General features: G+C 39.0%; 1 protein-coding gene across 5 annotated transcripts in view; it reads left to right on the top strand.

The window, feature by feature from the left end:
• Nucleotides 1-11,711: 11,711 nt before the first annotated feature.
• Nucleotides 11,712-17,136, top strand: part of LOC141103720 (survival motor neuron protein 1-like) — a 48,739-nt gene continuing 43,314 nt past the window's right edge. For 3 of the 5 annotated variants that reach the window (XM_073593646.1, XM_073593637.1, XM_073593666.1), the window contains exon 1: nt 11,713-11,930. In XM_073593646.1, the coding sequence (XP_073449747.1) occupies nt 11,883-11,930 (48 nt within the window). In that variant the 5' untranslated portion in view covers nt 11,713-11,882. Of the gene's footprint in view, nt 11,931-17,136 lie in introns of all 5 variants that reach the window. The other 2 variants (XM_073593629.1, XM_073593677.1) reach the window with 2 other exon arrangements.

The raw sequence follows: 17,136 nt of genomic DNA, 5'->3' as shown, positions 1-17,136 counted from the left end.
TTTGACCCTGTCAAACTTAATTAATGTTCTGTACATAACTTTCCTGTATTCCACCTAATTATTTTAACCACCTGTTTTCTTATCTGTCTGAGACAATTCTATATTACTTGAATCTATTCTAATGAACTTTCTTAATACATTTTCGAGAACACCTGTGTACAAGTACTCTGTCATAAAGCAGAGGTCATTTAAAGTTCAACACTTAAAAATGAAGACTTTCTAAATCTGGAAAATACAGTATACATTATTAAAGATTAATAATTGTTGCTTTACTTATTGAATAATAATATTGATAAAACCACTACTATATAATAATATGAATAATAATAATAATTATCAATAAAATATATGGAAATCAATATATATAATATGAAATACATTGGCTTATATGAGATTCTACAACATTTCCCCCCTGTTGAGGCATAAGCCTCACAGCAATTACAGTACAGATCACCCACCATGCTCTTCAGAGACCCCATGCACCCAACACTGATCACATAAATTGTCCAAAAAAAATAAAAAATAAATAAATCAGTCCAATCAAAAACACTGCATCTTCTTCTGTAGCTGCAATAAATAAATAAATCAGTCCAATCAAAAACACTGCATCTTCTTTTGTAGCTGCAATAAATAAATAAATCAGTCCAATCAAAAACACTGCATCTTCTTCTGTAGCTGCAAAGTCCTTCTCCATATGTGGCACGGAAAACATAGTTGTCAGTCTCAGTGGCATCGTGATCATTCTTGCCACAAACTTCTTGCAACAGGGAACAGTTACTCAGCAACATCACATCAAGGATAACAGGGAAGAGGAACAATCCGTTCAGCTAGTGAAGCTAGTATGTGGTTCCAGGGAGCATTCAGCAGACTCAGTCCCATAAGGCTCTGCCTTTTCCTGCATAGGTCTTTTCAGCTTAGCCAAGTACTTGATGTGTCTGGAGAGATCTCCTTCATCATCATTTGCTGGTCCAGTATCATAGCACAAGCTGCTTTGGATGCTGTAAGACACAAGTTCAGTGCATACCTGTTCTGCAAGGATACACGTCTCAGATGTTTCAGTTCCTCCTTTTATGCATGAAATCCTTCCTTTGTAGCAATGAACATTTGTAACAAGTTGCATCATGTCTTCTGCGATCACCGAATATTTGTCTGGATATAAAATACACTTCAAAAATATAGTTATAAAAAATAAAAATAAAGTCAGTGTCAGGATACAATAGGTCTCCGGCAAGCACTTCAGGGCAACCTACAAAGCAATGGCTCCTACACTCTCATTTTATTTAATAACTTAATTTAGTGTGTTCCTTTTACTTCTACAACATCCGCTAAAATAATATACATGTATCTATATAGTTTTATCATAATACAATACTCTTACAATATTAATAATATTTATTATTATAAATCCCTTGAAGTACATGTTTTCACTACAAAGTATTTTATATAGACTATTCTTTTTACATTTCCCAACCTATACTATTTCCCATACAATAATTGTAAAATATTTATCATTTCTTAACCTTGACTCCACCTATCAGTCACTATTACCCTGGTCATGTCATACTGTCAAAATAGTCAGTCCAGATACTTCATTAGTTTTAATTTTGTAGTCTTCCCACAAAGTTTGCTAAACCCAAAACCATTTCACTTTTTGTCCATTTCTGCACATACTATACTGCAGAATATTATACAGTAACAGTCAGCATGGGTCTCTTCTGTCAGTCACTGCTATACTGTCTAAGTTAGTAGCCTACCTCTCCTATGTCTTAAAACATAAATTATAAAACATCATATTAAATAACTCTGCAAATATCAAGATAAATAACATAACGTATCTTATAAAGCATCAATATTATACATTCTTATCGAAAATGTCATACTCATTACATTACACCTCCCCACTTAGTTTTATCATTTTTTGAAAAAAAAAAAAAAAATTTGTTTATAATGATTGAACATTTACTCAAAGTGGAACTCTACTCACAAAAATGTGATAAAATAAGGTTCATTAGCAAGAAAAATACATTCCACATTAATTATTATGCTACCATTTTACTGAAGCCCAGAACCTTTGAGCAGCAGAAGAATTTCAAGCTGTCAGCAGACTGGCCTCTAGATGCTATTCATTGCAAAAAAATAGAGCACAACTGAGCCTGTGTATAGCAGGGTGGAGCAGTGGATTTTAAACAGTATAGGCACTTATTTTTTACTGTGTTTCATAGCTACACCTGCAAAAGGGGTCAGCCTCACGTGATCCAGCAGGAATTAATTTTCTGACCAAAGTTCCACCTTAAGGTGTTCACAATATTAATACTTATAACATATATAACAAACAAAACAACAGTAAGTCTCTACATACAAAGTATCACATATAATTAATTAGAAATGTTCATTACTGAAATATTTCCAATATCTTTGTCTGCAACAGTCTCTTGTATGTATTCCACTTGCACTTATGTGAATAACACTCTTGGTAATCTCACTCAGACTTTGACTACTATAGAAATGGAAAATGTCACTGTCACAAATGTGAATTTAAATGGACACTTGAATTGTGAATTCTTCCACTTCCTTTTATGATCTTTAATGTACTTGCAGTCATCAAGGGTTACTGACATACATTCCTTTAGTGGCTTTGATTGGAACAAGAGATCACATCTAAAACAAGGATCTGTTTAGAAACAAAACTACACCAATTTGGTTAATTATTTTAAACACATGAACATTTTATCTCCCACTGTACAGCATGAAGTCTAAGCAACTATGATCTGCCTCTAGAACTCCTAAATTTAGTGACAAATCTATCCAAAGTTTCATATGGCCCAGCAAATTGTATTTAATTTTGTCTACAACAGCCCATACAACCTATCCACCAATGAATATGAGTGTGGACACAAGGTTCTATCGTCTATGCCAAGCATAGAGTAGAATGGAACTGATTTTTCATAAAAATGGGTACAATTATCTGATATCAGTGCTGTATACACTCCAATCCTGGGAAAAATTTCCCACATCAGACACTTAGCTGTTGTCTCGTACATTTGCATGACCATATGAAAAACTGTGATTTACTTTAAAAAGGAGCAGACATTTATTAAAGTATATCTATATCTACAGCTTTGTTCTTTCATTGCAATAAAGTCTATATACAGGCACACAAAATAGACTTTGAAGAACTACATTTTGTGAAACTACATTGTGATTGTTCATAATTAAAAAGAAATCAAAATAAAATTACATGGTCACTTGCACAGTCTGTTAAATCTAAAGAGGTCAAGAAAATGTGCATTACTATGTCCCTTCCTTAAGAATAATTATATACAAATTTTATTGTTAATTAGATCATATTAATGCAGAGTGACCCTAATCCAAAAAACTGACTTTGCCACCTGTAGTAGCATAACTAGGAACTTGAATAATAAAAAAATCAAAAGGAGTGAAATTTTACAAAGTATAGCTTTACATATGAAAACGTGCTGGCTGCTCCTGGAATAAAGAAACAAATTATTTATTTAGGCAAACTAATAATCAACCTGATAATTACTAAATATTGTAATCAGGTAGGACAAAATAAGTTCTAGCCAATACCAATAAGGGACCTTGCTCACCAGAGCTTACAAGCTAAGATTAAAAATTAAGACTCTAATTATCTAATTCACCCCCCTGTATGTGCTACATATAGCACATATAATAAGATGGTAGCACTGTTGTTACCATGCATCACTCTTCACTATTCTTTTTAGAAAATAAGAAACAAATATAAAATTGGAGTTCCCTTGTACCAAATAAATAAATCCCATTACTATCTTTGTGATTACTACTAAGTAGGCAAATATATAAAGATGACAGTATACATAATACTGTACAATAAGATAGGGACATGACAAAATAAACAACAAAAGCTACAAGGGAGAATAAGCACCCTACTTACAAGAGTGATAAACTAAAAATAAAATGCACCTTTCACTACTACAGTTCATAATATAAAAGACAGAATACCTATTATAATCTACAGTTTATATTCTAATAAAAAATCAACAAATGTTTAAGAATAAGAACGTATTCTGAGATTTTATTTATTTTCTGGTCAGCTCATCCAGTTTCTGTCTAAAGGCACCTAAACGTGCCCTTTTATCTCAGTACAGAGCACTGAGATGAGCTGTCACAAAAAGTGATTTAATGCTGTTGCACATAAGCTCCTAAACACATACTGAAAAAAAAAAAAAAAAATACAGTATTTCATCTAACATGTAAAACCTACAACTGTAAAATCTTTTAAGCATGACATTAATTACATTAGCGGCATTGAATTTATCTACAGATTTTTCCTTCCAGAAGCAGTATGCTGGATACAAAAAAAAATATGGGTGAACTTTGTGTCGTAAATTACTTAAAACGAACAACTTTCTTTTTTCTACAGTTTAAATAACTTCTAACTCCCTCAGCTCATTCATGGCGCTATCTAGCTAAGGTACATATTCAAAAAGAATATAAAAAAGATTAATGAATCGTGCCTTCCACACACACACTCACTGACTGCCAATAACATTTAGAACTTTGACGCTACAGTCAATCAGTCACCATAGATGTATCAATCCCTAGCCTCTCAACGAAAGACACATACAATCAATCACATAGGGATTCATTTTACACCTTATACAAAAAAAAAAAAACACACCCACACACACACATTTAACTCATATAAATATAAATCCTCCTATCAAATACTAATAACAAGTGTCACGAAATCAAAGATATGACACAGAAAGTTCTGATTGCATTTGTATGGAGGATACATACCATTTCCCTATTCATCATACACTATGCAGAATTTAGCATCAGTTACATACTTCTTACAATTCACTCATAGAACTAACACACAGGGTCCTTTCACACCAACGTTTTTACAACCACTACAGACTTATTCTAACCTAATTTGGGAGATGATCAGTCTCCCTCACACATACAATATTCCCTAACAGTCTACAAAGATTACAAAGAATTAACTTACATTTGTGAACATTCATTAACAAAATGTCATTATCTTCTGTTTTCTATATAGCAATACACAGTCACTCCACCTAGCAAAGTATGCATACACATGAACACAAATTCCTGACTATATATAAATATACAAACATTCACAAAATTATTAAAACTGACAGGGTAGTTAGTAATTACTTATGGACAGCAGTGCTCAGAGTAAAGCCAATAGGCACCGTATGCGCATACATCTCCTTACCAAAACGCTTGTCTCAAGACACGAAAAACCGCCAAGCCCTGCTTGCCACGGCGATCAGGAATGTCTCAACCTGATCTTAACTCAGTTAGTACACAGACCATTACAACAGATACATATAAACACATACACTTATAGCACAAAGACGATACATACCTTTTAACTTTTTTAACAAATGGAGCTCCAAAACCTTTACCTTATTTACCTGTCAGGACTTACCTCTCCTGACATTTCTAAACTCATGAGTATTATTTTACACCACAATTTTTATGTTTAATATTATACAAAACAAAGGTACCTTTTTCTACTAGTAGCTACATATCAGTACTGTTTTTGTTTTTAACTTAGGCTTTCCAGGGGTCTGATAACCCCAAAGCCTCCTCCAGATTGATTGCCAATCCAGAATACCAACATGCATGTAAATTTAGGCAACTCAAGAACCTCTTCCAAACTGGACTTACCAGTCTAGGATAACAATTCTTCCAGAACTCTTGTAGGGCTAGCATACCAATCGAAAGTAAACCTCTTCTAGACCGATTTACTCAGTCTAGGATACCAACATGCATGTTAAAGGTAGGTTCTCCAGGGGTCAAAACATTTACCCCAGAACCTCATCCAGACCTCTTGTAGGTCTAGGATACCAATCAAAATAAAGCTCTTCTAGACTGATTTACTCAGTCTAGGATACCACCTGCATGTTAAAGGTAGGTTCTCCAGGGGTCAAAACATTTACCCCAAAACCTCATCCAGACCTCTTGTAGGTCTAGGATACCAATCAAAATAACCTCTTCTAGACTGATTTACTCAGTCTAGGATACCAACATGCATGTTAAAGGTAGGTTCTCCAGGGGTCAAAACATTTACCCCAAAACCTCATCCAGACCTCTTGTAGGTCTAGGATACCAATCAAAATAACCTCTTCTAGACTGATTTATTCAGTCTAGGATACCAACATGCATGTTAAAGGTAGGTTCACACAGAGAGTAGCTAGCCTTCTACAGGGGTACCCCTTTGGAAAAATTGTCTCCCCCTTTTTTTTTTTTTTTACCCAGGGTATTTCATCCTGTACAATGCATTTTAAGGCATTCACAGTTGAGAAAACCCAACCTACCATCACAAAGATCTGCCTGGTGGACAGCGATACCCCAACAACAACCACCTGCCTCTCCTAGCGCTAGCAAAACACGGCACAACACAATGCAGAACTAATAATAGGTGTCTGCTAACCTGATATAAATTGCGCAAAATTGTGTTGAGCTCAGTGCCTCACCAGCATGGAGTTAGGCAAGATCGGAGTTGAGGTTATGCTGTCCCCGTACGGGCCACCAAATGAAGTAGAATAGTAAAGTATCGAACCAGGCAGAACTTCAGCAATGCAGGTTTATTAACAGCTGATAACATACAGGTTTATGTTCAAAGTATTACAAAATACAGATCTAATTTATACAGTTTCTTACAATGCAAGCATATTAGATATAAATATTCTTATCCTCTAACCAAATTTAAACAATTGTGAATTGTTCTCACCTTGAACCAGAATGGGTCTTTACTGCCAATTCTTGGGAACCTCTCACCTGATAGGGACCAGCCGATCTGCCGGTGGTCTGGTCCCCTCACAGAGTTCTGGGTTCCAGCTCGACCAAGTTCTTGAGGGAAATTCACCTGAGACCACATTCTGGAACAAGTTAAGAAGTCTTCTCTGACTCGTACGAGGAGACAAGTTATGGACAGATACTTGCCCATTGGTTCTGACCTCTATGACCCGTGCAATAGGGCAGCATACATAGAGTTCAGCCTTATGAGCTCCTATCTGACTTGTCTGTCTAACAATTGCAGAGCTTGCATTTATATACACTTTTACAAGTCTTATCTTAACATCTCTCTTACATATGATTGGTCGCTAAGATTTACGTCAAAGTAACCAACCATAAATCTGACACCTGTTCTTCAACCAGATAAACTTAATTATTCCCAAAATTCCTATATGTTAATTAAAGTGATTTATAACTGTTTTTGTCCAATTAAAAACACCTGTATAGAGACAGTCTGGCACCCAGCTGTGTTATCAAACTCTCCTTATCTTGATAAGATTTAACTAGCTTCAAGGATTTGCAGATTTACAACTTTGAGACAATTAACTTTCAATAACCCCACCAGATGTTTTATATGTTTCACTATATGCATGTATTTTAACAGTTTTAATGAGGGAACAAGCAGACCTTTGTTTGACCCTGTCAAACTTAATGTTCTGTACATAACTTTCCTGTATTCCACCTAATTATTCTAACCACCTGTTTTCTTATCTGTCTGAGACAATTCTATATTACTTGAATCTATTCTAATGAACTTTATTAATACATTTTCAAGAACACCTGTGTACAAGTACTTGTCATAAAGCAGAGGTCATTTAAAGTTCAACACTTAAAAATGAAGACTTTCTAAATCTGGAAAATACAGTATACATTATTAAAGATTAATAATTGTTGCTTTACTTATTGAATAATAATATTGATAAAACCACTACTATATAATAATATGAATAATAATAATAATAATAATTATCAATAAAATATATGCAAATCAATATATATAATATGAAATACATTGGCTAATATGAGATTCTACAACACTCTACAATATTGATGAGCCACTGTATTGTAATGTTTTTTTGTACATGAAAATGTTAGTTGCATTGTAGGTTTTGTTCTAGCAGTTGTTTGCTACTATCTAAAGGAGTGGTGATCAACTTTCTTCAAAAGAGGGGTGGGAGCCTTAAGTGCAGTCCCTGAAATGCCAAAGGGCCACAAATAATAGTGTCACAGACAGCAGATACACAACAGGAGATGGTTAAATACTACAGGAATGATGAAAGTGATATCGCGCTTTGAATGACAATTGCGCGGTCATGCTACACTGTACTTATATGAAAGTTTTGTTATTTTTTTCACTCAAATAGAGCTTTCTTTTGATTGTATTTAATCACTACGGGTTTTTATTTTTTGATAAACAAACAAAAAAGACCAAACATTTGGAAAAAAAAAAAACCCCAGTTTTAAAAGTTTGTTATAAAATTTTGCAAACAGGTAATTTTTCTCCTTCATTGATGTGCGCTGATGACTGGGTACTGATTGCCAGCACTGTTTTGCACTGTAAGGTGACACTGGTGGCACAGATGAGGCCGCGGTAGCTCTCTGTTCGAGACCAATGTCCTTCTGACAGCGTGAAGGAAAAAAAAAAGGCGATTATCGGCACTGTTTATATCATGTGAACAGCTGTCATTGGCTGACAGCTGATCACGTGGTAAGGGGTTGGGATCGGCCCCTTACTCTGATCTATGATCAGCTGAGTCTCGTAGACTCACTGATCACAGAGCGCGCCGGCAGCTCATGCACAGGAGGATGTACATGGGTGCCCTCCCAGCAATGAAGGCCCATGCTGTAGCCGTCTTTCGACTATAGCTCGGATGTGAAGGGGTTAACTACATGCCGACTGCTCACAGTATACTGTAGACGGGGTTGGGGTCTGGGGCATGGCCTTTGGTGTGCCCATGCTCCATGCTGACCCGTGCTGTGCTTGGACACCACTAGTTTGGCCGATGATCTTGGCTGAAATCAGTTGATTGGCTGTGTCCAATCACACATGGAGGTCTGTGTTTACAAACACTCTGTGTGCAAAGGAAGAGCGATTTGGCTGTTTGATCTCCCCAAAAAAACAGATCAGAAAGTAAAAGCACACATTACACACTGTTAGGCACACAGTTAACACTGTGGTTTCCCCTAGATGTTAACCCCTTCCCAGCCAGTGTCATTAGTACACAGTCAGTGTATAGTATAATCATTTTTCACAAACCAATTTATATACACCTATTAGCATTATTTTATTTTTTTGCCAAAGAAAAAGTAGCAGAATAAATTTTGGCCTAATTTTATGAAGATATTTGATTTTTTTATTATTGGATATGTTTTATAACAGTAGAAAATATAGTTGTTCTTTTTTTTAGTATTTTTTGGTCTTTTTTAGTTTATATTGTAAACGTTAAAAAAGCCAGCGGTGAACAAATACCACCAAAAGAAAGCTCTATTTGTGTGAAAAAAAAAAATTATATAAATTTCATTTGGGTACAGTGTTGCATGATCGTGCAATTGCTAGTTAAAGTAGCACAGTGCTGAATAGCAAAAAATGCCCTGGTCATGAAGGGGGTAAAACCTTCTGGAGGGCAAAGAATAAGTTCACCTTTAGCAGTGTGGTACATGTTACACCTGTAATTGTGTGTAAAATGTTGCTATGCTCCAGCCTCCCTCACCCCCTGAGCCCCACTTCCCAGTGACAGTGGGTGGGGGTTCCTCTCCCTGAAGCTGTTGTTACATTAAAAATCGTTATAGCTATGAGGGGCTCTGTCTGCACCATTCATTAACAGTGATCTGTGAATGACTAAATTACAAGTCCTGTCTGCTGCTGTGGAACAGAGACTTGTAGTTCTTTAGACTTTGAGGACACTGATCAATGCCCTTGTGGTGCATTGACACTTCCTGCAGTTTAGTTACTGACAGCCCGCATGGAGGTACCAGCACAGAGCTGCAGGAAGTGTCTGCAGGAGCCTGACGTTGCATCCATCTGTGATCCACTGATCGCAGGTGCAATTGTTTGCAGGCTCCTGTGTAGAAAAAAATAGATATTTTTATTACCTGTAAAAGCAAACAAAGGTGAACGTATCCTTTATTATAATAGACATAAAGGATATAAATCCACTTTGGGTACACCAAATTCCTTTGCAAACCCAAGTATTTCCTTAAAAAAGTAGTGGTGAAATCATCACCATGCTGTATATAGTCTGTGCAGAGAGGGACCTTGCATACCCCTCCCACTACAGACTGTCTACAAAAAAAAAGATACAGGAGGGGTGGATACAAGACTAGTCACCCTCTACAACAGTGGTCTCCAAACTGCAGCCCAGGGGCTAGATGCGGCCATTTGCTTGCTTATATCCAGCCCTTGGGGCACTACTGACACCAACAATGGGGCATAATTCCCCCCCACTGACACCAATGATAGTGGGGCACAATTCCTCCCAAAGACACCAATAATGGGGCACAATTCCTCCCAAAGACACCAATAATGGGGCACAATTCCTCCCAAAGACACCAATGAAGGGCACAATTCCTCCCAAAGACACCAATAATGGGATACAATTCTTCCAAATGAGACATCAATGAAGGGCACAATTCCTCCCAAAGACACCAATGAAGGGCACAATTCCTCCCAAAGACACCGATGAAGGGCACAATTCCTCCCAAAGACACCAATGATGGGGCACAATTCCTCCCAAAGACACCAATAATGGGGCACAATTCCTCCCAAAGGCACCAATGAAGGGCACAATTCCTCCCAAAGACACCAATAATGTGGCACAATTCCTCCAAAAAAGACACTAATGAAGGGCACAATTCCTCTGGAAGACACCAATGATGGGGCACAATTCCTCTCGAAGACACCAATGAAGGGCACTAATCCTTCCAAAGACACCAATAATGGGGCACAATTCCTCTGGAAGACACCAATGATGGGGCACAATTCCTCTGGAAGACACCAATGATTGGGGCACAATTCCTCTCAATAACACCAATGATGGGGCACAATTCTTTTTACTGACGTCGACAGGGCATTGTTTTTTCTCCACTGACATCAGGACCTTTCCTACTCTCCATAGTCTGGTCCCCCCTAAAGTCTGAAGGACAGTGAACTGGCCCTTTGTTAAGAAAGTTTGGAGACCCCTGCTTTACATAATAAAGAGCAGCAGTGCTTGGTCTTGATTACAGGAATCTTCTCCCAAAGTCTTATGCCCCGTACACACGGTCGGATTTTCCGATGGAAAATGTTCGATCGGAGAGTGTTGTCGGAAATTCCGACCGTGTGTGGGCTCCATCAGACATTTTCCATCGGATTTTCCGACACACAAAGTTGGACAGCAGGAGATAAAATTTTCCGACAACAAAATCCGTTGTCGGAAATTCCGATCGTGTGTACACAAATCCGATGCACAAAGTGCCACGCATGCTCAGAATAAATAAAGAGATGAAAGCTATTGGCCACTTCCCCGTTTGTAGTCCCGAAGTACGTGTTTTACGTCACCGCGTTAAGAACGATCGGATTTTCCGACAACTTTGTGTGACCGTGTGTATGCAAAACAAGTTTGAGCCAACATCCGTCTGAAAAAATCCTAGGATTTTGTTGTCGGAATGTCCGAACAAAGTCCGACCGTGTGTACGCCCTATTTACACTGGATTATTGGACACATCTGGAGGAAATCCACAACGCACACCAAGATTCAAGTGAAAACAAACACGTCTTTGTATTTAGACAACATTTGATGTTTCCCTTTGCCGGGTCCAGCTTTCTGGATTATTTCTCAGCTGTCAGAAGACTGCAGGACTGCTGTGGCGAACACGAGAGGGCGCTAAGGACCCGTTCTGTCAAGTGACGAGTGGTTGTGTCGGCGCGGTGTATTCTGGGAGATGATGTGTGCTGATGCTGCAGCGCCGAGGCTGTGACAGGGAGAAGACTACGTTTCCCAGAAAGCCTCGCTCCTTGGTTGCAGAGCAAGGATGGGGTACCGGTGGCTGGGAACGGTCTAATACACCGGAGGATGGCAGCCTGTGACAGGGAGATATTGTACCATAAGGACAGCTCCCAGGTGACAAATAGCGGATGGTACATGTGATGTACAGGGCTATGGTGTGTCTGGGTGAGAATGGGCATTCATGTGGCGTGTATGGATGGTTTTTTTTTTCTGCATCTAGGTATATAATGATCATCCGTTCCCCGTATGATGAGATCCTGAGAATTGTGCTTGGGTTTGTATTCTCAGGTGCCTGGTACACATCAGATGGCCATAGACAGTGTATACAGGTTGGTGTAGATGTGTGTGGGGTGGATGACATGTTGATGGAGGAGTCACATTATTGAGGACCACAGATTGGAAAGAATGGATCATACATGAGGAGACATGTAGCTGGCGTAGTGTCTTCCTGGCTGATCTGTAGGAAAACATTGTACAAATTGGCATCTGCTTCATAGAGAAAAATGGATTTTCCTCTGCCTAGCAACAAGAGTGTGGAGGCTGAGAGTAAAGTAATTCATTGCTCCTGAAGTCCATCGTCATTGGTCCTAAAGTCCTTTCCGTGAGAGGCTCCACACCGGGCAACTTGTCCCTTGTATCACCATCAGCAATAATTCCATCGCCGCTTCCCCAGCCGGGAATCATTTCCATTACTTTCCCTTTCAAATGCTGCAGCTTGCCTAAAGCCCTAGAGCACACGATCAGAAAATCGGACCAAAAATTCTGTTTTCAAAGCGATCGTACCATAATCTGATCGTTCCTACACCGTTTTCTTATGAAATTTTCCAAAGGGACAAACACGAACATTTTTCTCGTACGATACCAGATTGTACAGTTTTCATCCGAAAATTCAATGCATTACATCACTTCCGAATTTGTATTCTGTCGTATGAGAATTTTCATACTTTAGTAACCTCTTCTTTTTATGGAGACTAGCATGAAAAAAAAAAAAAGGACGATCATTTGTCCGACAATATCATGTGTACGAGGCTTAAGGGTAGGAACTATCAATGTACTTCGCCTCTCGTTTTTTGGGGATCAGCTTGCATAGCATGCTAATATTACCTTGCAGAATGTAGCAGTATGGGTTCCATTCTAGTTCTATAGATGACATTTTTACCCACTTGACCCCCAGAAGGGTTTATCCCCTCTATGATCAGACCATTTTTTGCTATTCAGCACTGTGCTACTTTTAATCACTTGACCTCTGAAAGATTTTATTCCCTTCGTGACTAGAGCATTTTTTGCTATTCAGTATACTCTAAAGCCCCCTACACACTATCAGATTTTCTGCTGATTTTTGTCTTCAGATTTACCAAAACCATGTAGTGTAAGGGCCTGTCTGATTGCATACAAATTGAAACTCCTAAGGTTTGACCTCATATTATACCCCCCCCCCCCCTGTACATTGTAAAGCGCTGCGTAAACTGTTGACGCTATATAAATCTCGTATAATAATAATATTATATATGGTTTTGGTAAATCTGAAGGAAAAAAATCAGCAGAAAATCTTATAGTGTGTATGGGGCTTAACTGGTAATTTCGCGATCATGCATTGCTGTACTTAAACCAAATTTATATCATTTTTTTTCCACCACAGAGCTTTCTGTATTTGATCACCCTTGGGTTTTTTATTATATAAATGGAAAAAGACTGTAAATTTTGAAAACATTTTTTTTTACTTTCTGCTATAAAACATATCCAATAACAAATTTTAAAAATCAAATTTCTTCATGAATTTTGGACAAAATGTATTTTGCTAAATAGTTTTCTTAATATAGGCCTATTGGGATTTTCTTTTTTTTTAATTGGTTTGCATGAGAGTTACAAACTATGGTATATATACTGTATACTGGCATTTTTATTTATTTAATTTTTTATACTAGTTGTGGCAGTGGTCAGCGACTTATAGCAGGACTTTGATAGTATGGCGGGCAATCTGACACTTTGTGGGAACTGACATCACCAGTGACATTAATACAGTCATCAGTGCTAATAACACTGACACTGAACTAATGACACTGGCTGGGAAGGGACAACATCTGGGCAATTAAAGGGTTTACTGTGTGCCTAACAAGTATGAAGTGTTTACTGTGAGGTGCTTTTACTAAGGGATGTACCAGTTTTTATTCCCTGCTTTGCAGTTAAACAAAATGGCACATTGCTGCTGTCAGTAGAAATCTCTGTGTTGTTTACCTACACAGAGCTCTCTCCTGGCACTTGCTTCGCTGATCGGCATGCCCTGGAGCCATTGACAGTACAGCTAGGTGGGCAGGCATGCGCACACCCCCTACCTAGAAATGCGAAATCACGTATATATATATGCGATTCTGCGCAACCAGCCCACACTTTAGCAGTAGAACTACAGTGCACGGTCAGCAACTGGTTAACTGGCAATTGGTGTCGGGACAAGGTCATCCGGTGTCCAGGGCGAAGATGCAAAACTGGGCCCCCCCCCGCTGTGAAAGCTACAGCACTTACAAACCACGGGATCTGTTCTGGAAACAATTTTTATACTAGTATTGGCGGCAATCGGCGACTTGAGCATGGTTCACACTGGGGCAACTTGTCAGGTGACTTAGCCGTCTGACAAGTGATGCCTCATTCATTGCAATGAAACCGTTCTAATCGGAGTGACTCAAGTCGCTCCACCTTAGAAAAAGGTTCCTGCACTACTTGGGGGCAACTTTAGAGCAGCTTGCATTGACTTCTACTAAAGAAGTTGTTTGCAAGCTGCACTAGTGTTGTGCTGTGCGGCTTCAAAGTCGGGCGACACTGGCTGGGTAGGGGTTAACATCTAGGGGCAATTAAGGGGTTAACTGTGTGTCTAACAATGTGTAATGTATGCTGCTTTTTACTGCTGATTGATTTGTTTCTTTTCCCGGAAAAGAAAAAAAAAGTGATCATTCCCTCTGTTCAGAGCGCTGTGTTGATTGTCAACACAGAGCTCTGGGCTGTGATTGGACACAGCCGATCAGCAGCTCCCAGCCATGAATAATTGACTGGGATCTGCTGACAGACTCTCGCTGTGTACAATCACAGGGGAGTAAGTGGGAGGAGCATGCACCCGAAACAGGCAGTGATGTGTGGGTACGTCCCGGTGCTTGTAGTTACAAGTGGTTAATTAACAATGGTATTTGTAATATGCAGCAGGAAGGGGGTTAATGTACTGTCACTGAGGCATTAGTGGTCAGTGGCAGTTAATTAACCCCTTTGTGCTGCAGTAGTGTGCCAGTGTCAGTGTTAATTAATCCACTGGTTCCACTAATGCAGCACAAAGGGGTTAATTAACTGCCACTGACCACTAATGCCTCAGTGACAGTTCATTAACCCCCTTCCTGCTGCATATTACTAATACAATTGCTAATTAAGCAAACTCCCCTCAATAGCCCCGCCCCCCTCCATTCAGACTTAATTATGCCATCTAAAGATGGCAATCTGCTTACTTGTGTGATGATACCCTGCTTGGTTCCTCCTCCTTGATCGCACTCCCATGGAATGCTGGGACTGTCGGGTGGAAATTACTCCGCCTGATAGGGAAGTGAGGGGTGGGCTGGTCTCAGGCTTGTGCCAGGTGCAGGATAATAACATGTCGTTATTATCTATGTAGCGTGGCCAGTACACCAGCACCTCTACTGCACCCCCCTTCCTCCAGTAAAAGGTCCTGCCCAGGGCATCCGCCCCTTCCGCCAACCCCCTTGTACCGGCCCTGCTGGCAATTGCTTGGTCATGCAACACTGTACACAAATACAATTTATATAATTTTTCACACAAATAGAGCTTTCTTTTGGTGGTACTTGATCACCGCTGAGTTTTTCATTTTTATTATACATTATATTACCAAAAGTATTGGGACGCCTGTTTTTACACACACATAAACTTTAATGGCATCCCAGTCTTAGTCCATAGGGTTCAATATTAAGTTGGCCCACCCTTTGCAGCTATAACAGCTCCAACTCTTATAGGAAGTCTGTCCACAAGGTTTAGGAGTGTGTCTATGGGAATGTTTGACCATTCTTTCAGAAGCTCATTTGTGAGGTCAGGCACTGATGTGGATGAGAAGGCCTGACTCACAGTCTCCGCTGTAATTCATCCCAAAGTTCTTCTATCGGGTTGAGGTCAGGACTCTGTGCAGGCTAGTCAAGTTCCTCCAACCCAAACTCACTCATCCATGTCTTTACAGACCTTGTTTTTTGCACTGGTGCGCAGTCATGTTGGAGCAGGAAGGGGCCATCCCCAAACTGTTCTCACAAAGTTGGGAGCATAAAATTGTCCAAATTGTCTTGGTATGCTGATGCCTTAAAGCGGATCTTCAGTCATTTTTTTTAACTTTCCATCTAATAAATATTCTGCCCTTTTGTTTTAACTTTGGATAGTAAAAATTTTTTTTTTCTGCCAGTAAATACCTTATACAACCCACTTCCTGTTTCTTGTCTGGTAAAAAGCCTAGGCTTATGACATCATGCACAGCTCTCACTCTCCTGAGAGTTTGCCAGGAAGGGAGGGGGGATGAGTCATAAAAGGGCCAATGAGAGCTGCAGAGCTGGAGGTGTGCCTCTTTGTGTCTGTGTAAATCCAGGAAGTGAACAGGCAGCAGCTTCAGCTGCCCAAAATTAAAATGGATGCAGCCAGACTCAGTGGAGGGAGATTTCTGGAGCATATTTGGCAAGTATAGAATCGCAGCATATATAAAATAATATGCAAAGTGGTTGGAGGGAAGCTTCAGAATGGCAAAGATATTTTTATTACAGATTATGTGAGCAGACTGCAGTTCCTCTTTTTTTCATAAATTCTTTATTTTCAAAGAAACAGTGTTACAATTCCATAATAAAACATCTCACAACCATGACATAACATTTATTATGAAACTTGCTAATCCCCTGGCTAACAAGATTTGCTATTAAAGATACTGCTATACTGTATTGTCATTAAATTGTGTAATAGTTTAACAAAATTACCAAGTAGGCAATAGGAGGCCACACCATTTCTCCTTTTATATTTTCCTTTACCAAGTAGCATCCTGGTTAAGACCAGAAGATAGAAAGACAGCAGAGATAGCAGAAGAGATAGAGTGAGAAGGAAGGGAAGAAGAAGATAGGGGAGGCACAATCACCTATTCGTCCCTCTATTCTCTATTATCTAAGCTCTATGGGATATGTTAGTGGTCCAATTCCTGCTGGGAGGCTAGAGAGACTTGTTCCTTTATAAATAAAATAAGGAGTCCAGACTTTCCAATATCTCTCATCTTGCTCTTTCAGTGTCATAGTGAGGTGTTCCATTT

The sequence above is a fragment of the Aquarana catesbeiana genome, linkage group LG01 (genome assembly GCF_042186555.1).
Source record: "Aquarana catesbeiana isolate 2022-GZ linkage group LG01, ASM4218655v1, whole genome shotgun sequence".
Lineage (NCBI taxonomy): Eukaryota > Metazoa > Chordata > Amphibia > Anura > Ranidae > Aquarana > Aquarana catesbeiana.
Note: the sequence above shows the minus strand (reverse complement) of the source record. Positions and strands in the feature narration are given on the sequence as shown.